Here is a 23,126-nt window from a genome sequence, read left to right as displayed (position 1 = left end):
TAACAGTGAGAATCCTCAGAGACTTGAATGCCTCTCTACAGCTCTCCAGAGGTTGTAGTCCTGCCAGTGTTCTAATACATTTCTTTTGTATGATAAGTATCCGTTGGAGATTTGAAGCAGTAGTTCCACCCCAGGCAGCAAGACCATAGCGCAGGTGAGACTCAAAAAGGGAAAAGTAAGTTATTTTTTGCTGTTTCAAGGCTACTGAGAGAAAGAATTTGCTTGATGACAAAGTGACCAGTGTTGAGTTTTTTACTAAGATTGTCGACGTGATTAATCCAATTTAGTTCGGTATCCACTGTTACTCCAAGGAATTTTAAATGATTTTCAATACTGACATCTGGAATGGTTGGGACTTCTGATGCTCTCCTTCCAAAAGCGATCTGGTTAGTCTTTGATGGATTTACTACAAGGTCATTTCCATAGCAATATTGGATGGCCATGTTGAGAGCTGTATAAGATGAGACCGCAAGGCCATCTGCTGAACGTTGGGTCAGAAATAAGGTAGTGTCGTCCGCATACATTAGAGGTGTGCAGTAGTTTCCTAGGTGTTGGGGTAGATCATTGGTAAAGAGAATGAAAATCACTGGTCCTAATACGGAACCTTGTGGCACACCTCTCAGCACTGGAAGGACTTTTGATCTGACTGCCTTTGTGATACCATTTGATGAGTGGTAGAGCTCTACTAGTTGGGTACGACCCTTTAAGTAGCTCTCAAACCAATTATTTGCTGTCCCTTTGATTCCAAGCAATTCCAATTTCTTCAGAATGATGTTGTGGCTGAGGCAATCAAACGCCTTACTTAAATCAAGAAACAAAGCTGTGGTCAATTTTCCCTCTTCAATGCTGTCTGTCACTGATTCAATTAGTTTGATCAATGCCGTTGTAGTTGACTTCCCTTTTGTAAATCCATGTTGGTTTTCATTTAAGAGATTGTGCTGAGCGCAATGGTCCAGGAGTCTTTGAAGAACAATTCTTTCACATAATTTTGAAAATGTTGAAATCAGTGAAATTGGTCTGTAGTTGTTTGCATCATGTTTGCACCCACTTTTAAATTTAGGGAATACTTTCGAAATTTTTAATTTTGAGGGGAATTGACCCTCTTTAAAAGATTTGTTGAATATGGCAACCAATGGGGGGGCTAGTTCGTCAGCACAAAATTTTAATACTTTGGAAGAAATTTCATCAATACCGGCTGAATTTTTGAATTTGAGGTTTTTAATTGTATCTTTAACCTCTTCGATGCTCGTTTTGGTCATTGTTTCCATTAATGCTGTTTCATGTGGTTCCACAGATTCCAATTCCTTCTTCTCATCCGCAGGGATTTTTTGTAGTGTTGTTTCTGCCATATTAACAAAAAATAAATTCAGATGATTGGCGACTTCTTGAGGGTTATGTGAAAGTTGTCCATTTATTTTCAGTTTTATGTCATCTGTAGAGCTCCTGTTTTGGTTACGGGCATTATTAACTATTTTCCACATGGCTTTGGGCTTGTCGTCAGCTCTTTCTATGAAGTTGGCGGAGGCCTCTTGTCTCAGTTGTTTTTAAGCGTTGGTCATAGGATTTCTTTGCATTTGCTGCGTCTTGTTTGATGTCGAGTTCCCCTGTTGTTTCAAACTGATGTTGTAGTCTTAGAAAGTTTTCTTTAAGCCTGCTGGCTTCTTCATCTGCAAAGAATTTAGGTTTTAATTTCTTTCTAGGTTTCTTTAATTTTCTGGGGCAGGCAGCATCCAGGGCCATTGTCACTGTCCTTATGAAGCTGTTGTAGGCTTCTTCAACTGTGTCAAATTGTTCAATGTCATGCCAGTTTTTCATGTTGAAGTAGACATTTTAGTTCAAGGAGGTTTTCTGTCTTGAAGGTTCGATATGTACTACTGAAATTCTCAATTACGTACTCTGTTTTAATAGTACAGACTTGAGCAGTGTGGTCTGATAGACCAGAATCGTACACGGTTGCAGTTAGTTCTTCACTTCTTAAGTTAGTACATATCCAGTCAATTGATGAAATGGTGTTGGAGGTTACTCTGGTAGGTGGTAGCTCCAGCCTCTGAATGCTGTGAGAAGCCAACATCTCCTGTAATTTACCTGATCTTCTGTCAGGTTTTAAAATGTCTACATTTATATCTCCCATGATTAGAAGGTTTGAACTTTCCAGTTTACTGATTTCAATAGTTTTTGAAAGAATATTAAGTGATTCGTCTAAGTTGGATGATGGTGATCTGTAGGTACCCATTATGTATAAGCTGGTGGTATTGAGCATAACCTTTACCAAAGCCATTTCACATACAAGTTCTTCACAGTACTGACTGATTGGTACATTAAAGGTACTCCTTTCTAAGGTATCTTCTACATATATTGCAACCCCACCCATTATATGCTTTTCCCTACAGAAATGTGCTCTGAGGATATATCCAGGTATTGGAGCAACATTTTCAATTTCCTGAGATTTGAGACTGTGTTCACTTAGTATTATTATATTAGGTGTTGGTTTCAGGTTTTCTATAAAGTGTATCAGTCTATTTGATCTGTTAGATAAGTCCTGTATATTCTGATGGAGAACTGTTAAGTTAAATATTTTGTTTCTTGAAGATTTGTTTTGCTCTAAGGGAGATGCATTACTTTTTATATTGGAGGTCTGACGTTGCTGCCTGGTTCTAAAAAAGGTGAGATGTTCATTTTTATAGGAGCAAGTTGATTTCTATGATAATTGGCTTTGACATGTTCTATATTCTTTTCATAAAACTCAAGGAAGGTTTTCTGAGGGCTCAAGTCTTGTAGCAGTTATGGGTGGCCTTCTCATCGATGAAGGGGGTGCAGGGGCAGGGGCTTCAAGAGTGGATGCTGTATTTATTTCAGTTGAGTGTGGTAGGTTGTTACTTTCTAAACTAAGTCTAAGTTCCTCATTGGTGTAAGTTTTTGTCAAATCCACTGCATTAGACTTTTGATTGCATAAACTATTATCCTTTTTATTCTCTGCTTGGGGTTGTTCCTTTGGAAGAGGGTAGTTTTTATTCTGGAAAGCCTTAAACTTTGCAGACTGAAGAGAGACACTGATTTGGTCTCTATGTTTACCCCAATTGGACTTCACATCTTTAGGTCTTCGTATGTTGACATGTGTGTTTGTGGTAGACAGGTAACATCTTGTGGTGTTTTGTAGGGGGATATTTTCAGTCTGGGTGCTTTGCTCATATACAACTAGCTTTTGCTGACTTGATGAACAGTGGCACTGAGGCTTAACACTCAAGTCTTTAAGGGTAGTCTCCATGCTGTTCTGCCTGGATTTAATTTGGGATATTTCTAGCAAGATAGCCGTCAAGTTTTGTGGCTTGTCTTGCGTAAAAAGTTCACATTTTTCAGTTTGAGTTACAGTGTCAGTTTTGCTTGAGGTTTTCAGCTGTTGTTTGGCTACTCCTGCGTTCAAGACTAAAAGTTGTTTCTCGAGCTCCCTGTTTTTTGTAACATATTTTTCAATTATCTGTTCCTGTTTCCTGTCATGGTCTTCAGATAAGTTTTGAATTTCCATTACATTTTTCTTTTCTTTTTCAATCTGAGCTTCAGCTTCAGCTAACTTTTGGGATAAAGTTTCAATTTTCCCAAGAAATTTTTTCCTCTTCTTCGGCCATTTCTTCAATCTTTGCCTCATTACTGGCTAATTTACATTGTAAACATGATAACTTGTTTTCTACAATAGTCAGTTGTTCTTTTAAAAACTTGTTTTCCTCCAGCAGTGCCGATCCTATTGTAGCAGCCATAGCAAGCTTATCATCTTCATTTTCTAAAATACTGCTCTCTAGAGTTTTTATGGAGTTGTTTAGAATGTCTTTTTGGTTATGAGTATTTGATGTTAAGTCAGAGGAGGAAGGGTTGTCTATGGTATTTATAACTAGATCTTTGTCATAATCTGAGCCTCCTGCCTTACATGTGAAACATGTCCATGTTTTTATATCTTGAGAACTTAGTTTTTTCAAAGTTTTTTCTTTTACATTTTGGCAGCCTGCATGATACCACATGTTGCAAGGACCAGTGCACTTTAGACCTGAGTATTTCACTCCTATTTCACATGAGCCACAGGGATACTTAGTAGGCATTTTTTACCTTAGTTGGTTTGTAATATATATACTTTAGAGTAACAATAGTTGTCAATATAAAAAGTGTGATGCAGTTTTTGAGTTAAAGTTTGGAAATGTAGGCTTTGGCTGGTTGCTCCTGTTAAAAATGACAAAAAGTAAACAGTTTTTTAGGAGAGCTTTGGCTGGTTGCTCCTGTTAAAAAGTGGTAAAAATAACAGTTTTTTAGGTGAGCTTTGGCTGATTGCTCCTGTTAAATATGGTAAAAAAATAAAACAGTTTTTTAGGTGAGCTTTGGCTGATTGCTCCTGTTAAATATGGTAAAAAAATTAAACAGTTTTTTAGGTAAGCTTTGGCTGATTGCTCCTTTTATTGTTTCTTAAGTTCTAGAGGTCAAGTTTAATAGTCAACCAATGTTGAAATAAATGTGCTTGGTTAAATGGTAGCCAAGTGCCGTGTCAACTGAGATATGCAGTACAGCAGCAGCTGTATTGCTGTAGGTCAGCGCTGACAGTACTGACTAGGTGTCCGGGTCAGTGCTCCAGTATCAGGTGGCCAAGTGCCGTGTGCCAGCACTGAGTGATGTGGAGGTTGAATGTCTGTTTGAAAACAGGTGACGTGTATTAAGCCAGTTGTGTTGGCAGTTCTTATGACGTCACAGTAAGTATTTTATTTTCTTGAAAGAGAGTTAAGCTTGAATGAGTCTAACTTAAGTTATTAGTTTCATGCAAACGAATTAACAGCAATAAGAATCAACAGCAATGATTAAACAGTTCAGAAAGTCTTCTGTAGAAATCACTAAAGCTTCCTAAATCACGTAATTCAGAGTAAAGGAATAGAAAGAGCAGAAACAATTTTGTTAGCTATTATTTTATTACAGTTAAATTACATTATTCAAACAATAACAAATTCATTAACAAAATTAAACATTTCAAACATAAAAACAAGCGATTGACTAGGTTGCACACACATCCATAAGTTATTTGCAAACAACAATAACAATAAAATTAAATCTAGCAATACTAAAATTTTAGGGTTCAATCTGTCAATAAATTCATGTATTTGCCTCACAATAAAATAACAAAACTAAAGTTCTTAATCATATTATTATTAATCTATAGTTCTATAAACTTAACTTAGCATAAGTATACAATAAAAGAAAGCTATTTTTGTATAAGTATTAATGCACAGTATTTGGTTCATTATTTTAAGTTTTTGTGAACTCATACTTTTACATAATTAAAATAACTCTGGGAATCAAGGGTTACTTACAAATTATAATCTAAATATGTTCTTGACATAGAAGGGTCTTTTAATATGCTTTATTATGATAATCAAAATAATATTACCCGATAGTTTGTCATTATGTTTAAACAAAGTTTAATTCAGAATTTACTTTTATAAACAAAACTGCTCATTTTGTAGATGGAGCTTATATTGGTTACTGATAACTTACTTACATTAAAACATAAAACCAATATTTAATACTTTTATTTTTTTGAGGCCTTTCGATATCAAGGACATCTTCTTCAGACTTTTGTGATGTGTCTGAAGAAGATGTCCTTGATATCGAAAGGCCTAAAAAAAAATAAAAGTATTAAATATTGGTTTTAATGTAAACTAAGTTAAAACTACTCATATCATAACAATAAATATTTTGAAATTATTTAAATGTTAGGTTCCTCCTTGTCTTGTATAGAACTGTTCAGGATGAAATTATGAATACATAACGCGTAGCTAACTCTGAACAAAGTCTCTCGTCTAGGGGTTTGGGTTAGCCACAAACTCATGAAGCGAGTCCCCACGCTTGTAGAATGCCCGATGGTTACTGAGCCGCTGTGGTGCGGAGATGTCTCCGGTAAGAGATGAACATGAGGGCTGTAAGCGGAACAGCAAGGATGACACCAATAAGGATACCAATCAGCAGTGTTCCATCCTTCTCTGGGTGATGATCGTATGCATCCAGACATCTCATGTGATACGAGCGATGGTCCAACTCAGCAACAGACTGTCCCCTCATCTGCTCAGGCCAGTGGCATCTAGTTAAGACAATATCCATATATAAATTACATACCAGTTACTTTTATGAGGGTAAGAGTATTAACATACATTACTCTATAAATTTCAATCAACTACCCAAGAATAGATCTCATAAACTGTGTCCTATTCCTCAAAATCACTTAATACATTCCCTAAAAGTCTATCATTGTAAGGCAAATTAACATTAACATAATTAATGTGACACTATGCCTCTGAATCAAAGAAGCCTTCAACTTGATGTTAATAACTGGTTTAAATATCAGAATTGGGAATCGATCACTAAAATTTATTATTACGTTGAAGTAACATTAAAATTTTTAATTCTATCTCACATTTAGTTCCACGCTTTATTTTTTAAAACCGTAAAAATATTTTGTACAACTGGTGATGAAGTAAATAAATAAAAAGTCAAGCTGTGACCATCCATATATTTTGTGGTAGTACTCAAAACTCTTAAGTGTTTGCTTGTAACACCATCTTTTCTTTATCACACAGGTTCTTGTCGTCACTTCTTCTCTACTCATACTCCATCGATTCTTGAGTAACTGTGCGAAGGGTGTCTAGCTTGTCATTAAGAGTACGATGATATGCTTTCGCTACTCGCCATAATAATCAGCTCTCACACTTTTATTACGCAAATAATCACCGACAGTCTTATGTTTGCACTGAGACAACAGTTGATACACTGCACTACAGTGCATTGTGCAGTTTTTATGTGAGTCAGTGTGTTTATTTTTGGTGCGCCATAACAGGGGGAGTACAGTTTGGTCTGTAACATGTGTACGCGTCCAATGTGCGCTACAAAAGTAAACTACGGTGTACTGTAATTTACTAACCATGCATTCACAGTCCAACACATTTGTCGTATGAAATGCGGTACAACAGTCAGAAAAAATGTTTTAATAAACAATGTTGATAATTTTATAACAAAAACCCATTCTCATAGTTAAAACCGTGTTTTTCTGTAATTCCGGCTAATCCGAACTGGGTTTGGTCCCAATTAGTTCAGATTAGTTCTGGATATCCACAGTGTCCAGTCGGTCCCAGTGACAAGTCAGATCATGTTAAATCAGATACTTACACAATCCCAGCGACCATGTGCTGAGTTGAGTTGAGCTTCTCCATCATGGGCACCAAGGTGGACACAAGCCACTGGTTATGACACTCACAGACCCAGGGGTTGTTCTGAATATCCACAGTGTCCAGTCGGTCCCAGTGGCCAAGCAGTTCGAAGTCCAAGAATCCTAGGTTGTTGTTATTCAGTGTAATCTGAAAGGCAAATTTAAATAAATTATTGCATAGTTGTAGATGACAAGTTAAGGTAACTTGATCATATTTAAACATATTAAATATATTTAAGAATCAAGAAGCTTTACTGTCATTAAATACACAAGTGTACAATAGACATTGTCATGAACATAGTAAACATGTATTATAAATAAAAACTATATTACGATACAATTATTTTGCTTTAGATGGTTGATGTATTTGTAATCTGAAGATAAACAGTATTTTACTGTTAAAAATTACTCCAGATGCTCCAGATTTCAGGAGTCAACTCTGTAACAGCATCAAATTACAGATGCTGCACATAAGAGGAAGGTGAACTGGAGCTAAATTCAACTTTCACATCGAATCAGCCCTTTCCACCATAGCTGCTTTATCTGTAAACTTCGTTCTAACAAAAAGTAATTAATTACAGTACCTTCTTGATAGGAGGCCAAGTCTGACCACCGGGGGAAACTGACAGCAGATTTGCTAAAAGCGGTGGCATTGATCTTCTCCAGCTTGGGATTATGAGAACAGTAGAACTCCTGTAGGGACACTAGATCATTCATGGCCTCAGGACCGATCTCTACCAAGTCCGGCATCCATGACATGCTCAGAACTTCTAAGTAAGGTAGATTCGGGAACTTCCTGAAGAATAAATATTTCTGTGATTAATAAGTTACACAAGAAGAAACATGATGCTCTTAAATTATGAGTAAATCCTCTAATATCAGCAACACCTATTTAATATCAAAATTTGTGAATAAGCTTGTATATGTTAATTCATATAAGTATGTAAATGGGCTTACGTGATGTTGACAATAGGGTTCTCATCAATATGAAGCTGTTTGAGAAAGTGAGAGTCCTCCAGTGATTCTGGAGGTGAAGTAAACAAGTTACTGGAGAGGTTCAGGACCTCCAGGAACCTGGGTGTGTGGAGTAGATGAGGGGGAAACTCTTTCAGTGAGGTGCTCGAAAGGTCCAACTCCTATAAGAACACAGTATTTCTAAATGAAAATACATTTGAATTTCCTCTTCGAAGTGAAACTCTTTATATTATAGCAATTCAAGTTATAAACTGTTCATGATCTTTGACAATCCAACAAGTCCAATCTTTAACATTTTTTCTAATGTGTACTGAACTCTTAAATTCTTCTAGAGCATTTTATCAAATGGTTAGAAGCTCCACTTTGCCTTCCCTTTTTTACGAGTATCAGTTTAAAGCAGTGTTGTGATAAATCAAGCAATCACATCCAAGTTTTGCTCAACTCACAATAAGATGCTTTTCCAACGTTAGTAAGTTTTAGCCGTTTTATTTCTTAACGTAATTGAGGAGCTTATTTCCAAAAGCAACTAAGTCCAAAACTGACATTTCTCAGAAAACACTTTTTTGTGTCTTTTGCTTACGTGTTTTTGATTGATTATCTAATAATTCCAGTATTATATACGTGAATATATTATTCCTGTATAACAGATATATTTCCATATTTATGTCTGAAAATGGTAATTTGTATAGGATAGTTTTCCAAAAATGCACTATGTCTATGGACTTAGCAGTTTTAGGAAAATAATATTGGACTAAGTGAGGTTTGGAAAATAACATTTGAATTATTGTTAAATTGTAAAGCTTTATTTATATAATAAACTAAACAGTTAAAAAAATAATACAATAAAATATTATTACTTATAAATTAAGACAATATTGAGACATTTTAAGGCACGTTTACTATTTAAACAAAATGTTCTTCTTTATCAAACTATGTGAGGTTGGAAAATAGCATTTTGTTGTGACATTTGAAGCTTTAGTCATATATAAAACTAAACAGTTTTTACAATAAAACAATAAATTATTAAGATGCTAAAATATGAAAAGATATTGAGATATTTCGAAGGTAAGAATAATCAAACGAAAGGTTCTTCTTCATCATACTGGACCACTTCATGATCCATTACGTTAGGCTGGTCTGCATTGTTTTGAAGTGCTTTGTTGTAATAAGTTTCTGCCTCTACTGTAAGTTTTACAAACTTCAATAGATCTTGCACATCCTTCTTCTTCTTGGTACTTATTTTATTACTTTCATTTTCAATGTTTATCACATTAAATACAGACAGCCAAATGTTTCGCATTTTATTTTTTTGGATCTGATGCTCATTCTCAGAATCAGTGTAAGTGTTCTTTACAAAAACAGCTGAACTTCCCTTTTTGTAGGCAAACACCCTTTGTTCACGCATTTTAAAAAGGAGAACTGATTTAATGATAACATTTGCACATTTTTTGTAGTTTAAAACTTTCCAATCAACCCCTAGTACTTTTAACTGGCCATTACTGCTCAAGAATTCTGTAGTATTCTTGAGGTCAGGGGTGCCCATCCCCCCCAAAGGCTATGGCGCATCCCCCCCAAAAAATTTACCATTCATGGGGGTGTATAAATTATACAGTATAATTATTGTCAAATTTTTTAAATAAAATGTATAAACAACACATATGCCATACAAAATAATAAATCAATGTACAGTACTATAATTAAAAGTCAAAATGGCTAGATGTGTTTCAAAAAGGTAACTAACTTGATGAACCTAACCCTTGATTACCCTTGATGGCCTTTGTAAAGCAGCAGTTTTTTCCTGTTCTCACTTGAATAATGACTAATTTGTCTATGATCTCACTGTTTGGAATTGATTGTAAAATATCCTTTTCGGATGCAAAAACCAACATATCAGACAACCAGGTATCACCCATACTGCTTCTCAATCTATTTTTAACGATTTTAAGTTTGCTCATTGCTTTTTCAGCTGAGCAACTTGTTGCTGGCAGGGCGAGAATTATCTGATACAATGATGTCAAATATGGAAACCCAGATATGTTCAATAAACAGCGATAGGGTCTTATAAAGCCCTTCTTGATCCATTGATCAAGATATCGTCGCTTTCCAATTGTACTTGTACAATCCAATGTTTCGTCAGAAGAATCTTGGGTTTCAACTTCAACTTCTTCATTGGTTAGTCTTGCAGTTTTGTATTTATCATCTTTTGAAGAAAGGACATCTGACAGGTCAATATTTTGATAGCTGCCTTTGTATAACTGGCTGAAAACATCAAACTCCTCACAAAGTTTCTCGGTATCCAATCCATAGTAACCACACAGGTCACTGACAATGTCTGGGTTTAGGGTGTCGTCCCCAGTGTTTAGCAGCTTTTCGTGAGAAAAAATGAGTCATTTGCTGCACAAAATTTAATGACCTTTCAGGAAAACGATCATGTAGTTGTGTGATCACGGAATCAAGCACTTTAAAGAAGACTTCTGTCCTCAGTTTTGCCATAGGATCTAATATTATTTCATCAATGGCAAGTTCGTCCATGAATCTTTTTCTCTTTCGGATTCATTTGTTTGAAGTTTTCTGGAGATTGTGTTCTTGAGCAAAATGATTAATACTGCCCACCATTTTGTCCCATCCCTCGTCGGTTCTCATAGATTGGAGTTTAGTAATAGTTTCAGACACCACTGTCGGTATCATTCCTAGTCAATAATTTTAGACTGTAACAGACAGTCACTGGTGACAGAATTTTGAATAGTTCGGCAGCAATGATCATAACTGCAGCAGATTCATAATCAAATAGTGCTTTCAGAAGTCCTTTTGCTGATGTTCTTGAGTCCGTTTCAGATTGATTGTTATCAGATATATCTTCCAGGGTTTCTCTTAGGACATCATAGCAAGTTATAACGGTTTTTACGGCATCGTTTTTGCTTGACCACCTTGTCGTATTGATTCTTTTCAAACGCTTTTTTTCTAGCCTGACATGGACCTTTTTCTAACTTCTCTACGAAAATATGATGTCTTTTATGTCCAGACATGAAATTGTACAGTTCTTGCAGAGTTGAGAACATGTCCCTTATTTGTGGGCACAATTCCATTGATTTTTTGACAACTAAGGCAAATCTATGCGAACAACACCAAATGTAGAATGCTTTAGGGCATTCCTTGAGGACAAATGATTTGACCCCACTAAATGGACCACGCATGTTTCCCGCACCATCCATGCTCTGCCCAATCATACCATTCTTATCAAATCCAATTTCCTGGAGAGTTTTTAATAGCTCAATTGATAAGTTTTTGCCAGTTGTGTCTCCGCTAGTAAAAACGTTAACAAGCCGCTCTTCTGGCTTCACACTCTCTTTGATTTCTCTGAATGTATCTCTGTGATCGACATATCGAATTACACTGTTGTGCATTCCTTCTTGCTAACGTCCTGTGTGGAGTCAATAATTATAGAATACATATTAAGTTTCATTAACATGATCCACAATTCTTCAAACAACAATTCTATTCATGAGATTTATTAAATCATAAATGTTTCTGTAACTCAGAAAATTAGAACCAAGTTTAGTTTTATTTTCTTTTGACTTATCAAGCTTCTCCAAATAAACTCTTGCGCCTGGGTTATACTTAGCAAGCAATCGAAATACATTTACTAGTTTTCCGTTTAGAGACTCTTTATTTCGAAAAGCCAACATCTCCTCGGTCAGATACCGACAGCAGTCTATAACGACCGATAGAACCTCACGGTGATGGCTGACTAATTTATCATTTAGCTCAGTCAAATCAGTAACATTTTTTTTTTTTTTTTGGATATCCATTGCGATCTACCAATTTGAGAAGAAATATGGATTTTAGATTTTTCATGAAATTCAATATCTCGATCTCCTCTATGATCCGTCCAACCCCTATAACCTGTGGTACCCCAAATTGTTCTTTCTGATGGCAAAGCAAATATCAAACAATGCAAACAAAATACAGCATCAGAATGTCTACTGTAAACAATCCACATCCTATCTTTGGTTGTTCCATTAGGTAAAAGACTTTTTTTAACTTTTGGGTTGAATTTTCTACCGGATGAGGAAGGAAAATCTATTATACTTAGGTCTTGCGATTCCAGCTTTAGTGCTTCGTTAATTAGTTCAGCAGAGAGTCTTTTGTTTGTATAAAATGCTGGATCTGTAGGATCGATTGTAGAGAATTGAAGTTCGGTCAAAGTAATAGGTTCAGGTATCTTCTCTGTGGGTATGTTGTCCTCTATATTTTCTAAAACTTCGTCTTCTTCTTCTGGTGTTGACATTGGCAGGCTAGGTTCCATGGAGGACGTTGGAAGTTCAATTTCTTTATCGTGAACAAGTATTAGAGGCGTATATTTAGATCCATCTCCTCTTGGGGACACTGCAGATCAACTTCTTCGTCGTTGCGGTCTTGGACAGCTGATGTTCCAGAATGTGGATTGTCTTCTAGCCCAGGCACCACCAATCTAAATATAGAGAAATGCCTTCACTGTAAACTTTTATATCAATAATCTGCTAGTCAAAATTTAGTAAAATTTATAAACCCTTTTTTCAAGTACAGATTAATTAGAACTGTTGTTGGGTTTATTATCAATAATATGCCACATTCTGCTACACTGAACAGGAGATAAACGAACACACATAAAGCCATATATTTTTAGAGAAACCTCTTTTGTCTCAGGGCACCTCAAAATGGTAATATCATACTAAAGTGGTAAAATATATTATGACAAAATGTTTTTTTTTAATATAGCAGCTTCTTTCTACATACAAAGAGTGTTAATAGGGTTGAAGGGACAAAGCAAAAGCTGTAAGCTGTAACAATAACAAGTAAAACGATCTTGATATTTTAATTACAAAAACTCTATAGACCAATAGGCTTATACATTATTAAACTAAATTGTATTTGAATTTTTATTTCATTAGATGCTTTTGCTTATAACGTATTGGACCAATAGTACTTTAATATTTGGCTGATAGTATGTTTGTAAATGTAAAATGCTAATATTTACATATATTTAGCTTGTCACCATTTCAGGCAGGCCTCATCTCTTCAATACAGTATAATATTTACTTGCATTTTGAAGTTTTTTATCATTTGTTAGTTTTCTTTTATAAGCTTTGTCCTTTTCTATGGCCTTCAATGCCTTAATTAATTGTTACTTAGAAAGGTTTTAATGTTTTGAAAGCTTTAGGAGTGAGTCATTAATAAAGCATAGCCTATATGTGTTTACTCCCTGCTTATAAAATTGAACAAACTAACATATGGACATTTTGTTACTGTAATATTGCGGTACCTTTCAATAGCCGATGATTGCGCAGAAGTTGATGGTTGAGGTTCGTCGTCCATAGTTAAAGTAGAACGTTCGCCACGTCCCATGTAGGTTATCGAAGGTCCATCACCTTCTTTCTCCTCTGTTATGTTATATTTTATATCAATATTGTTTTTGAACTTATAGAGGTGTTTCTTTTTACAGTGTTCTAGCCACTTGTCATGGCGGTGCACCGTATTGCACATTAGTTCCAAACACTTATATTTGAATACCTTTTTTAATTTACGAGGCATTATTTAATTCTATAAAACAAAAAGTTATAGTTAGCACAGAAATACAGTAGCTACTTAAAAACTCGTATAACAAAACGAAAACAGAAACGCACACACGACATTCAAGTGGTCACTACGTTCGTAAAGACACTAATTATTGTGTTGTTTTGAGGTTATGTTTACACACTACACACTACACTTGAAGACAATGCGTGACTGACTGAGCACTGGGCGGTGCGGAAGGGATGAGTTGCGTGGACTTCCCCTTGACAACGACGTTGGCAAGGCGAGGGCGGGGGTCTGTTGGTCTAAAAATAGAACAACTGCATTCGCCTCGTTTGAATTGCAAAGTTTAATTTGCTTTTATTTATTATTTTTTTTGCCTCTCACTGGCAAAATTTCTCTTTGGCTTTAATTTGTTAAAACTACTGCAAACTTGTACATTTGTTTTAACTTTGTAAATAACGTATCCGAAACCCGCTTTTTAAAGTTCCCCCCCAAAATTTTCATTCCCCCCCAATATTTGTTCCAATGGCGCAACTTGCGCCATTGCTCCTCCCCGTGGGCGGCCCTGCTTGAGGTGACAGAATTTCTTGTTTTTTTCTGTAGATCTTTTCAACTCTGCCAAAGAGCCTATCTGGAGGCATAAAACTATGTCCCCTGATAGGAAAATGATGATAAACTTCTTTAAATATTTCACTTCGATGAAATGAAATGAAATGAAATATGCCTTTATTCAAGAGGCGGAGTTAGGGCTATTTAGCCCTCTCTACCACTCAACCTCAAACATAGTTTAATAAAAATGCCATCATTGTAGCATTTTTGTTTTGACTACATGTCGCATCAGAAAAAAGTCTAAGTTTAGTTGGCACAGTCGTATTATTGTCTTGAGCTTGACTCTTAACTCTTTCTTCTAAGGATGTCAAAAAATTTCCAAGGGCTGAAACAACCTCATTAGATCCTCTGCCTGATTGGTCTTCCGTCCATACATACATAAAGCAGTTCTCATGACTTTGTTGATCCTCGTGAATAATAAAAGTAAGATTATATACCCAAATCTGCCGAGCATAAAAAGTATCAGAAATCCGTATCATAGGTAAGGGTTGGTTTTGTTGCATATCAAATGCTACTGTAACAGTATCAGGACTCTACTCTTTAAGAAGTTCATAAAAACGCTGAGAACGTAATTTATGAAGTCTGTAGCGGCCCATAATCTGTGCTTTTTCACCTGGAGATTTAGACTGTTTCATCTCAATTTTACACTGTTCGCAGTAGCTACAGGTGTCAGATTTTGGGTTTCCGAACCCAATGTTAAATCTGAGTTGAAATATTCTAAAGAATTTACTGTAGGATGCAGCAGGCTTTCCAATCTCATTTCTTTTTGATCGCCACAAATTCCAAATTTTTTGTACAGAAAGTGTTGGATCCATATATACACGAACACTTTTAGCTCGCCCATAATGACTTTCCCTGCACTGTAAGGTGCCAATGAACTGGACAATAGAGTTTTCTATCTCGACATCTGTAGGTTTTAGTCTGCTACCACCCCTTTTTTCAATTCTGTCCTCACCAGTTTTGGAAAAACTCTTTGAAATACTGTTTATCCTGTATCTACTAATTACAGTAATAGATGAAAAGGTTTGTGCACAAACACACAAAAGCTGGCAATTGCATTTTCTTATAAAGTACTCAGTTATTAACCTAGGCCTACGGTCTTTGGTCCTTGGCCTTCGCCTTTTCGGTTCTTTAGCAATCATATATTTTAATAAAAAGTTGTCTTGGTCTACTTTTGATTTATTACTGTACAACTTATCACGAAACTGTTTGATGTCATCTTTACTTAAATTTATTACTTTGCATATTTTGCTTTCTTGATGTTTATGACTGCAAATCACAGCAGGCTCACTGTGGGCAGAAGAACTATTGCGAGCGTACTTACGCATATTTTTAGTCCATTTTGTAGGGTCCCTTTTTCTCTTTCTGCTCCTTCCACTATCCACTACTGGATTAACTAATCCCTCAAGATCAAAATCACTCATTGGTTAATATCACTTATCTGTAAAACTTGACAAGTAAAGTGTCAAACTGCAACACTCAGATAGAGGAACAACAACTAAACAAAATAATAGGTTATAATCTATTTTGTTTGCTAAATACAGGCTGGTTTGGAGTTTGTCCATGCAGCTTAAAAGTTCTTCATCACGATTGTTTTGTTACTTTGTGGTATGCAAACATCTTTTTATTACGGATTTTTTCACACAATCATGTTATGTAATATTTCACTAGAAGTAACTGCTGCAGTGTGACATTGCGCATGCGCAAGGACTTAGCGGTGTTAGGAAAATCACGGAATTGGACTTAGCATAGGTTTGGAAAAAGAACCAATTTTTAACAATGCTTTTATACTGGACTAAGTAGATTTTGGAACGAATAATTTTACGAGCAGATGATTGATAGTTGAGGCAAACTACCCATAGCATAACTCTATTATTCACAAAATGGACTTAGCAGCTTTTGGAAACTTGCTCTTCAATTGTAATTACTAGTGAGTGCTACTGTAACAACATTTAAAAATGTTAAACTGTCCCGCAAAAAGCCCATTTTGGAGAATTGGTTAGATTTTGTTTCCTAGAGGGGGTGTCCTGAATTTAATTTTTTTTTTATTTTTGTCCATTGAAGGTTGAGCAGGATCCAACCATGTTTTAAAATTAATTAATTTCAACTAACTTCCATTTTGTCCTGGGTTGAGATAGAAAGCTCTAGTTTCCACTGTTGTTTTATTAAGACCTTTCAAATAAGATGTCACTTAATGGGTCTTTACATTGTAAAATATTGAGCTGCCCGCCCTCCTTAAATTATAAGGTCCTTATAGGACTAGGTGCAGTTTATGAGCTAAGCTTCTTGCCCTAAGAGAACAAAAGAAAAAAAAATACCTTTAGAAAACTGATAGAGGTCAAGGCAACCATAGTCTGTCTGTCGATTATCCTCAGTGGATTGGAGTCCAGACTCAGATGTTCCAACTGTGGCATGTGCTCGAACAAATCTGCATCCAAAGTGTGTAGAGCATTTGCGCTGAGTTTCAGTACTCTCAGGTTACGCAATGGTTCATAAGTCTCTGGTGCATAGTGGCCCTGACAACAGTACAACACAGAATCAGTATTATTTTAGAGACATTACTCAGAAACAAACATCACCATTTCAGTCCTTGAATTAACAGTCATTCACTATATAGGTGATATGTAAAGTGGTTTAACAGCTATTCCACCGGTAGAAAATAGTAAGAATCAATGGTGTGCTGAGTCAGTCGGCAGATGTAAAGTACCTCAAGGATCTGTGTTAGGTCCAACTCTCTTTATAATTTATATTAATGATTTATGTAATGCTCAGCTCTATGGTAAAATATGGTTCTTTGGCAGAAATTGAGAGGAAAACTAATCTTGATCTAGAGGCTATACAATGGTGGTTCTCTAAAAATTACATGTTATTAAATACCAATAAAACTAAAATTATAAATTTTAATCTTCATGGAGGTAGTCATTTTAAAAATAAAATTTTATATAAATGTATTTTGTTTGTAGTAAAAATGTATATTTCTCAGATTGAAGAAATTAAACAGGAAACTTGTGTAAAGTATTTAGGGGTTTTCTTGGATAATGGCCTAACCTGAAAGCAACATTTACACAAATTGACAACAAAATTAAGTAGTACTATTCGTCTGTTCTTTTTTTAAGAAATTTGTTTGACAGTAATGTATGGAGAACTTTATATTTTTCATTAGTGCTTAGTAGGTTGGAATATGGTATTATGTGTTGGGAGGGACGTATTATTCAAATTTGATAACTCAGAAGGATATTTGCAACTTAAAGCCAAAAAGCCTAGGTATAAACCTTTTCCTCTTTTTGATTGCTATAAGATTCTTCCACTGACACTTGTACGTCTACAAGTATTAAAAGTTTTTTTTCTTAAGAAGTCAGGGTTGCAATTACAGTAATGAATATAAATCTAAACTAAGAAATGCAGAAAACGTTAATGTACCTAGACCAGTGTAAGTACTGCTTTTAAAAAGTCTTACAATTACTTAGCACCTTATCTATTGAATAAAATTCCTTTGAGACAGATGCTGTAAAAAATGTTTATATTTTTTGTAAACTAATTAGAAGTTTCTTATTTTCTAAGGGCAGTGTAGAATATTTCTTAAATGATTAATTAGTAAACAGATGTTAAGTTAGTATGAATTAATTAATATCAATTAACATTAATTAGTATGCAATCTTTAAGCCTTGTTTGTAATGTATTCTTACTTTTATTTTGTTTTTTTAACTCTGATTGTATTTATTGTTTTATGACACTATTGTTTATTAATGACAAACGAAATAATAAGTAATGCATATAAATTTCAATATACTTGTTTAATGTTTAGGAGTTTTTTCTTTTGTTTTCATAATAAAATTGTTTTATAAGTGTGTTACTGTTTAAGCCTATTTCATTTTTTTAATTTAAATTGCCCACCACACAGGCTTGGCCTTGGAGGTTCACATTTATTTTCTCTTCGAGTTTTTTATGTGTTTTTGTAGTCATAAACATATCCAGGAAGCTTGCGTCTTGGTGTGAGGTTAGCCGCGAAGTGGCAGTGTCAAGGTCAGGGGATAGAGCGAGCGGATGAGTGCCAAGCAGTGGTGGGGATACTGGGAGAGGATATTTACTGACGTTGTAAATATGTCAATCACAGTATTAACGACATAAAATTACTGAAAATAATTTTTGTCCTAAAAACATTTTGGTATGAGAGATTACTATGCTCTCTTATCAAGACTTATGGTAGTCTGTGGGAATGTACAGGATAGTAATGTATGTGTGATTGTGTAGAAACAGCACTTTGGAGTAGGCTTGCTTAACTTCAGGAACAATCTTCAGAGAAGTTTTAAAAGATTGGAAAGTTGTAAAAGAATAAATTTTTAATTCTAGAAATGACAAATTTTACATTTAACTAACACATTTGAAGAAATTAGTATATGAATAATCTTAACACCTAGAATTACAGTGATTTCTATCTACCTATATCTTTAAACTACCAGTGTTTGATAAAAAACCCCATCCCTACTTAAATGAAAAATCTAAAATAAAATGCACCCAGAAACAAAAACTGCTGGATTGAAGACCATCTGCAATCTTTTTGAGACATGGCATGTGGAAAATCCCTGTATTCTGTGGATTAAAACATGCAAGAGAACCAGGTAGCAATTTGTAAGATGACATTCTGTAAAAAACATTTATATGAAAGACTATGTTTTTTTTTTTTTTTCATTTTACGTACTACTTTTATAAATCAATATAATTTATTTCACATGAGAAAAATTATTTAAATATCACTCTGTCACTAGATGAAGTATGACAAATTAATGGAATTTACTATGAAATGTTGAGGAATTCAATACACAATTATGTACCATTAATATTTTGTTAGTATTTATAATATTTATTATGTACTGTGTATGAATAAGATATTCTATATTCTATCCACCCTGGAGTTGAAGAGTACTTCCTTCAAAGCGTTTAAGATACTTTCTATCTAAGAACCAAGCAGACATATGCACTTTGTTTGGCAGATATATTATGTATAAACCAAAATTGGAATTCACTTACTTGAAAAACAGCTGGAATCAACTGTTCAGAGGTCAAGTGGTTGTGACCAAGATCCAACTCTGTAAGGTTCTCAAGTTCTTTGAAACAAGCCGGATCAATCTTTACAATCATGTTATGTGTGACGGAGAGTTTCGTGACTGGAAGCTTAGGAAATGCCTTGAGATGGATGATATTGTTGTGATCAAACGAGATGATGGTATGAGTAGAACCAGCCCAATCTGAGTCATTGAAGTGGTCTTCTAGTGCTATGAAGCTGCAGTCAAGATGTTCGTTGTCGCAGATACATTTATGGCAAAGATCTGCCTCAGTGAATGCCATAAAGCCAACCAGGACACAAACGGTAATTAATATGCCCATGGTCTGAAAACAATTATGTAAAGTTGTTGATATACTAAGACTAATGTCAGAAAGATTCAAAATGTACTTCCTTACTTGTTTATGCTTATATCCTACTTTGTAGCTGTAAAAACTTGAACTATCAGATTAAAAGTTTGACAATTTAACTTCAATGTTTCAGATCAGTTCTGAATTTGTAGTATTTTGAGATCTATCTAATTTGAAGTTTAGTTGATCTGTTACATCTTAACAAAAATATCAAGTTCACAAAAATTAAGAGTTTGAGAATATAAACCAGAGACCTATTACTGGTTTCTGATGTAAAACAGAAATATTATGTGATATGTAATCAATCATTCATTCTATTACATATTAAGGCTAATATACAAATTTGTATGAGGTAGATTAATTTTTTTATAATTTATTATTCTACTTAGTATGAAAATATGTATACAATTTAAGTGCCTACTATAAATTGTATACATATTTCAATTTGAATAAGTTAAAATAAAATTTGATTTTTTTAATGTTTTTTAGATAACCTAAAAAATCTTGGAACTTTTTGTTACATAATTCAGGTTAGGTTGAAATGATTATTTATTAACCTATGAACATAATGTATCCACACTCGGATTCAATCCTGGGTCCATGGGTTGATAAACCAAAATGCTAATCACTTGGCTACCAGATTCAGCAAGTGGGATTAATTACAATTTTGCAATAAAACCATCAATCATATTACATCATTTTTTATAACTTTATATACATTGGAAACAAGAAATCACTACTTTAAAATTTAATTGAGGTTTTCCACAATGATTGGCTGTAACAACATTCAAACATTTTCTATGTATGAAAAACTCTACACATTCCTTTAGCTAAGAGCATCAGTTTGAGAGCCCTAAAATTGTGAATGTGTAAACTGACTTGTCTACAATATTTCAGTAAAAATAAAAGTACTTTAAATTTAAGATGACCAAGGAAGGGTGGTTTTTAAATCAACATTATATATATGTATGGGTACTTCAAGCATAAGTTACAACACTTCATTAATTCCACAGCCTTTCTGATTACTAATATTTTGTTATATAGTATAACTAATAATTGGGTACAGTGTTATAGTGTACCAATAAATTTTATTTATTGAGGAAAAATCAGAACAATTTGAGTGTTATTGTCATTTCATTAAACATATTAATTGAAGCTTAATTATCATGTACATTGACTCCTGTAGCATATACAAGGAGGGAGATGTTTAGAAGGTTAACCCCCCTGAATAAGAGACATATAGAGGCCCCAAAATATAATCAAAGAGAAAAAGGTATCAGAACAAATTTATCATCGTTATATACCAATTTACCAACTAATTCATTTATATTTGATATATCTCAAATGGATGTTTATTAATGTTTTCCATTATCCTTAAAAAAATGTGGATGGGACATGTACAAAATCCTGGTAAATCACTTCTTTCAAAAATCCTAACTACACTACTGATTGAGCTGCCTATCCTACTTAACTTTGTACAAAGTTTTTTATTGACAAGATGATTTGAAAGGATACTGTAACAGGTTTTCAGATATTTTCAATTGTTTTATGTTATGAAATAGATATCAAATGTAAGTAAGTGGTCGAGTTTACTTATATTTAACAGTAAAATTATATTCTCTGAAACTGAAAACCACATTTCAAAACAGACAACACACGTAAGGACATTCAAGACCTTACGAATCCACACATTAGTAGCCCTGAACATTGTCGAGGTAACTACAAATATCTTTGATTGTAACTAAACGATGATAAGGGACATTCATGATCATGAAAAACACCAAGTCAATTAATCACAAGGTCTGCCAGTACATAGGTCCATCGTATTTACTAACAAGCCATCATATTCTGGAGCATGACTATTAAACATTTCTCCTCATTTCATTATAGATGGAAACAGATCTATCTACAAAAAATACTAAGAAAGGAAATTTATTCCTAACAATTGTTACATTATATTGAGCAATTTCATTGCAGAAAAACCATAAACTTATCTGTTTTGAAATATTAACATTTTTATATACTCATTAATTTATGAAGAGTCTTGGAGAGCATTGGAAATATTTTCTTTTAATACCACTAGTGAATTACAACACAATTAATTTAAATTAATATTGGGAAATGTGTTGTAATTCACTAGTGACATTAAATTATTAATTTATGTTTATGTATTGATGCCATTTATTCATATTTTAACCATATTGAATAACGATTTTTTTTAAACTGATATGACTCGGATACTTTGATTGAGGACCAATCTTCATTACACATTTCATGTTTTAATATAATTTTAGAGGCAATTCCAAATTATTAATTACTAAATGTCTGCATTTGCTGATAAGACTTGTACAAAAAGATTTTAGATTTGGATTATTAAGTACTTAATAAACATCGGTAGTTTTTGTATTAATATTTAAAAAAAACCATTGAATAATCCAAAGATTTCCAATTGCTTTAAAAGGTACGGTTAACCTTTATAATGAAAATGTAAGTGATGAACAATAACTACACAAATCCTAAGTTATTAAATGTTAAATTTAGTGCAGAAATTATTATGGATAACAAGTCAACAGATTGTTCTAAGTGTGGTTTTCGATTTCAGAGAGTATAATTTTACAGTTAAATAACGTAATTTTCATAATTGACTGAGCTGAGTCACTTTCAAACTCATGTACTTATACTGAATGCAAACTATATCACGTGAATCCCACTTCACAACTATGTGCTGTATGTCCACACAACAATATCATAGTGTAGGTCAAGAACAAGCAGATGATTTGCTCACTCTGTAAACTATTGTGGAAACAATGTTTGACAGACATAAAGCAATAACTTACCAAATTTACTGCAGGTAGTATAGAGCAGAGGTGTTTGCCTGTAGGTGAGGAGAATCCAGTGCTTCAACTGATAACACTGGCCCAACCCATGAGATAGCATGACAGATATCTTGAGTCAATAAAGTCTCACTCACTTCTCAGACCATAACTAATTATTCTTTTCCCCCTTTCCACATTTCTATTTTGTCACAAATATCACTTACTCTGGGCAAAACAACCTTTCAAACAGACTCAGTATGAGACAATGGACCTTATGTCGCAAGAACAAACGGTAACGTGTTTGAAAAAGATTGCAGATAAAAGTGTACTCTAGTAGAAATGACTCACTGTATTTCTCAACTATGACAATACGTCATGGCCAAATTGATGGTGACAGGTTTGAATAATACTTTGAAGAAATGTTCAGTGTTGTTTAAAGTATCTATTGCTCATTTAATACCCTATAAATATAAAACATTGGAAATCTACAGCAAATATATGGTGATTTTGTGTTAATTGTTGATAATAAT

The 23,126-nt window shown here is 34.2% G+C and overlaps 1 protein-coding gene across 1 annotated transcript; it reads right to left on the bottom strand.

The window, feature by feature from the left end:
• Window positions 1-5,700: 5,700 nt before the first annotated feature.
• Window positions 5,701-22,875, bottom strand: LOC124370884 (leucine-rich repeat neuronal protein 1-like). The gene is given in 8 exon segments (XM_046829189.1): window positions 5,701-6,106; window positions 7,189-7,376; window positions 7,813-7,860; window positions 7,862-8,024; window positions 8,186-8,364; window positions 16,687-16,884; window positions 19,397-19,756; window positions 22,618-22,875. Coding segments are annotated over 7 exon segments (1,347 nt in total). The 5' UTR covers window positions 19,754-19,756; window positions 22,618-22,875; the 3' UTR covers window positions 5,701-5,892.
• Window positions 22,876-23,126: the final 251 nt, after the last annotated feature.

This window comes from Homalodisca vitripennis, unplaced genomic scaffold (genome assembly GCF_021130785.1).
Source record: "Homalodisca vitripennis isolate AUS2020 unplaced genomic scaffold, UT_GWSS_2.1 ScUCBcl_622;HRSCAF=3039, whole genome shotgun sequence".
NCBI lineage: Eukaryota > Metazoa > Arthropoda > Insecta > Hemiptera > Cicadellidae > Homalodisca > Homalodisca vitripennis.
Note: the sequence above shows the minus strand (reverse complement) of the source record. Positions and strands in the feature narration are given on the sequence as shown.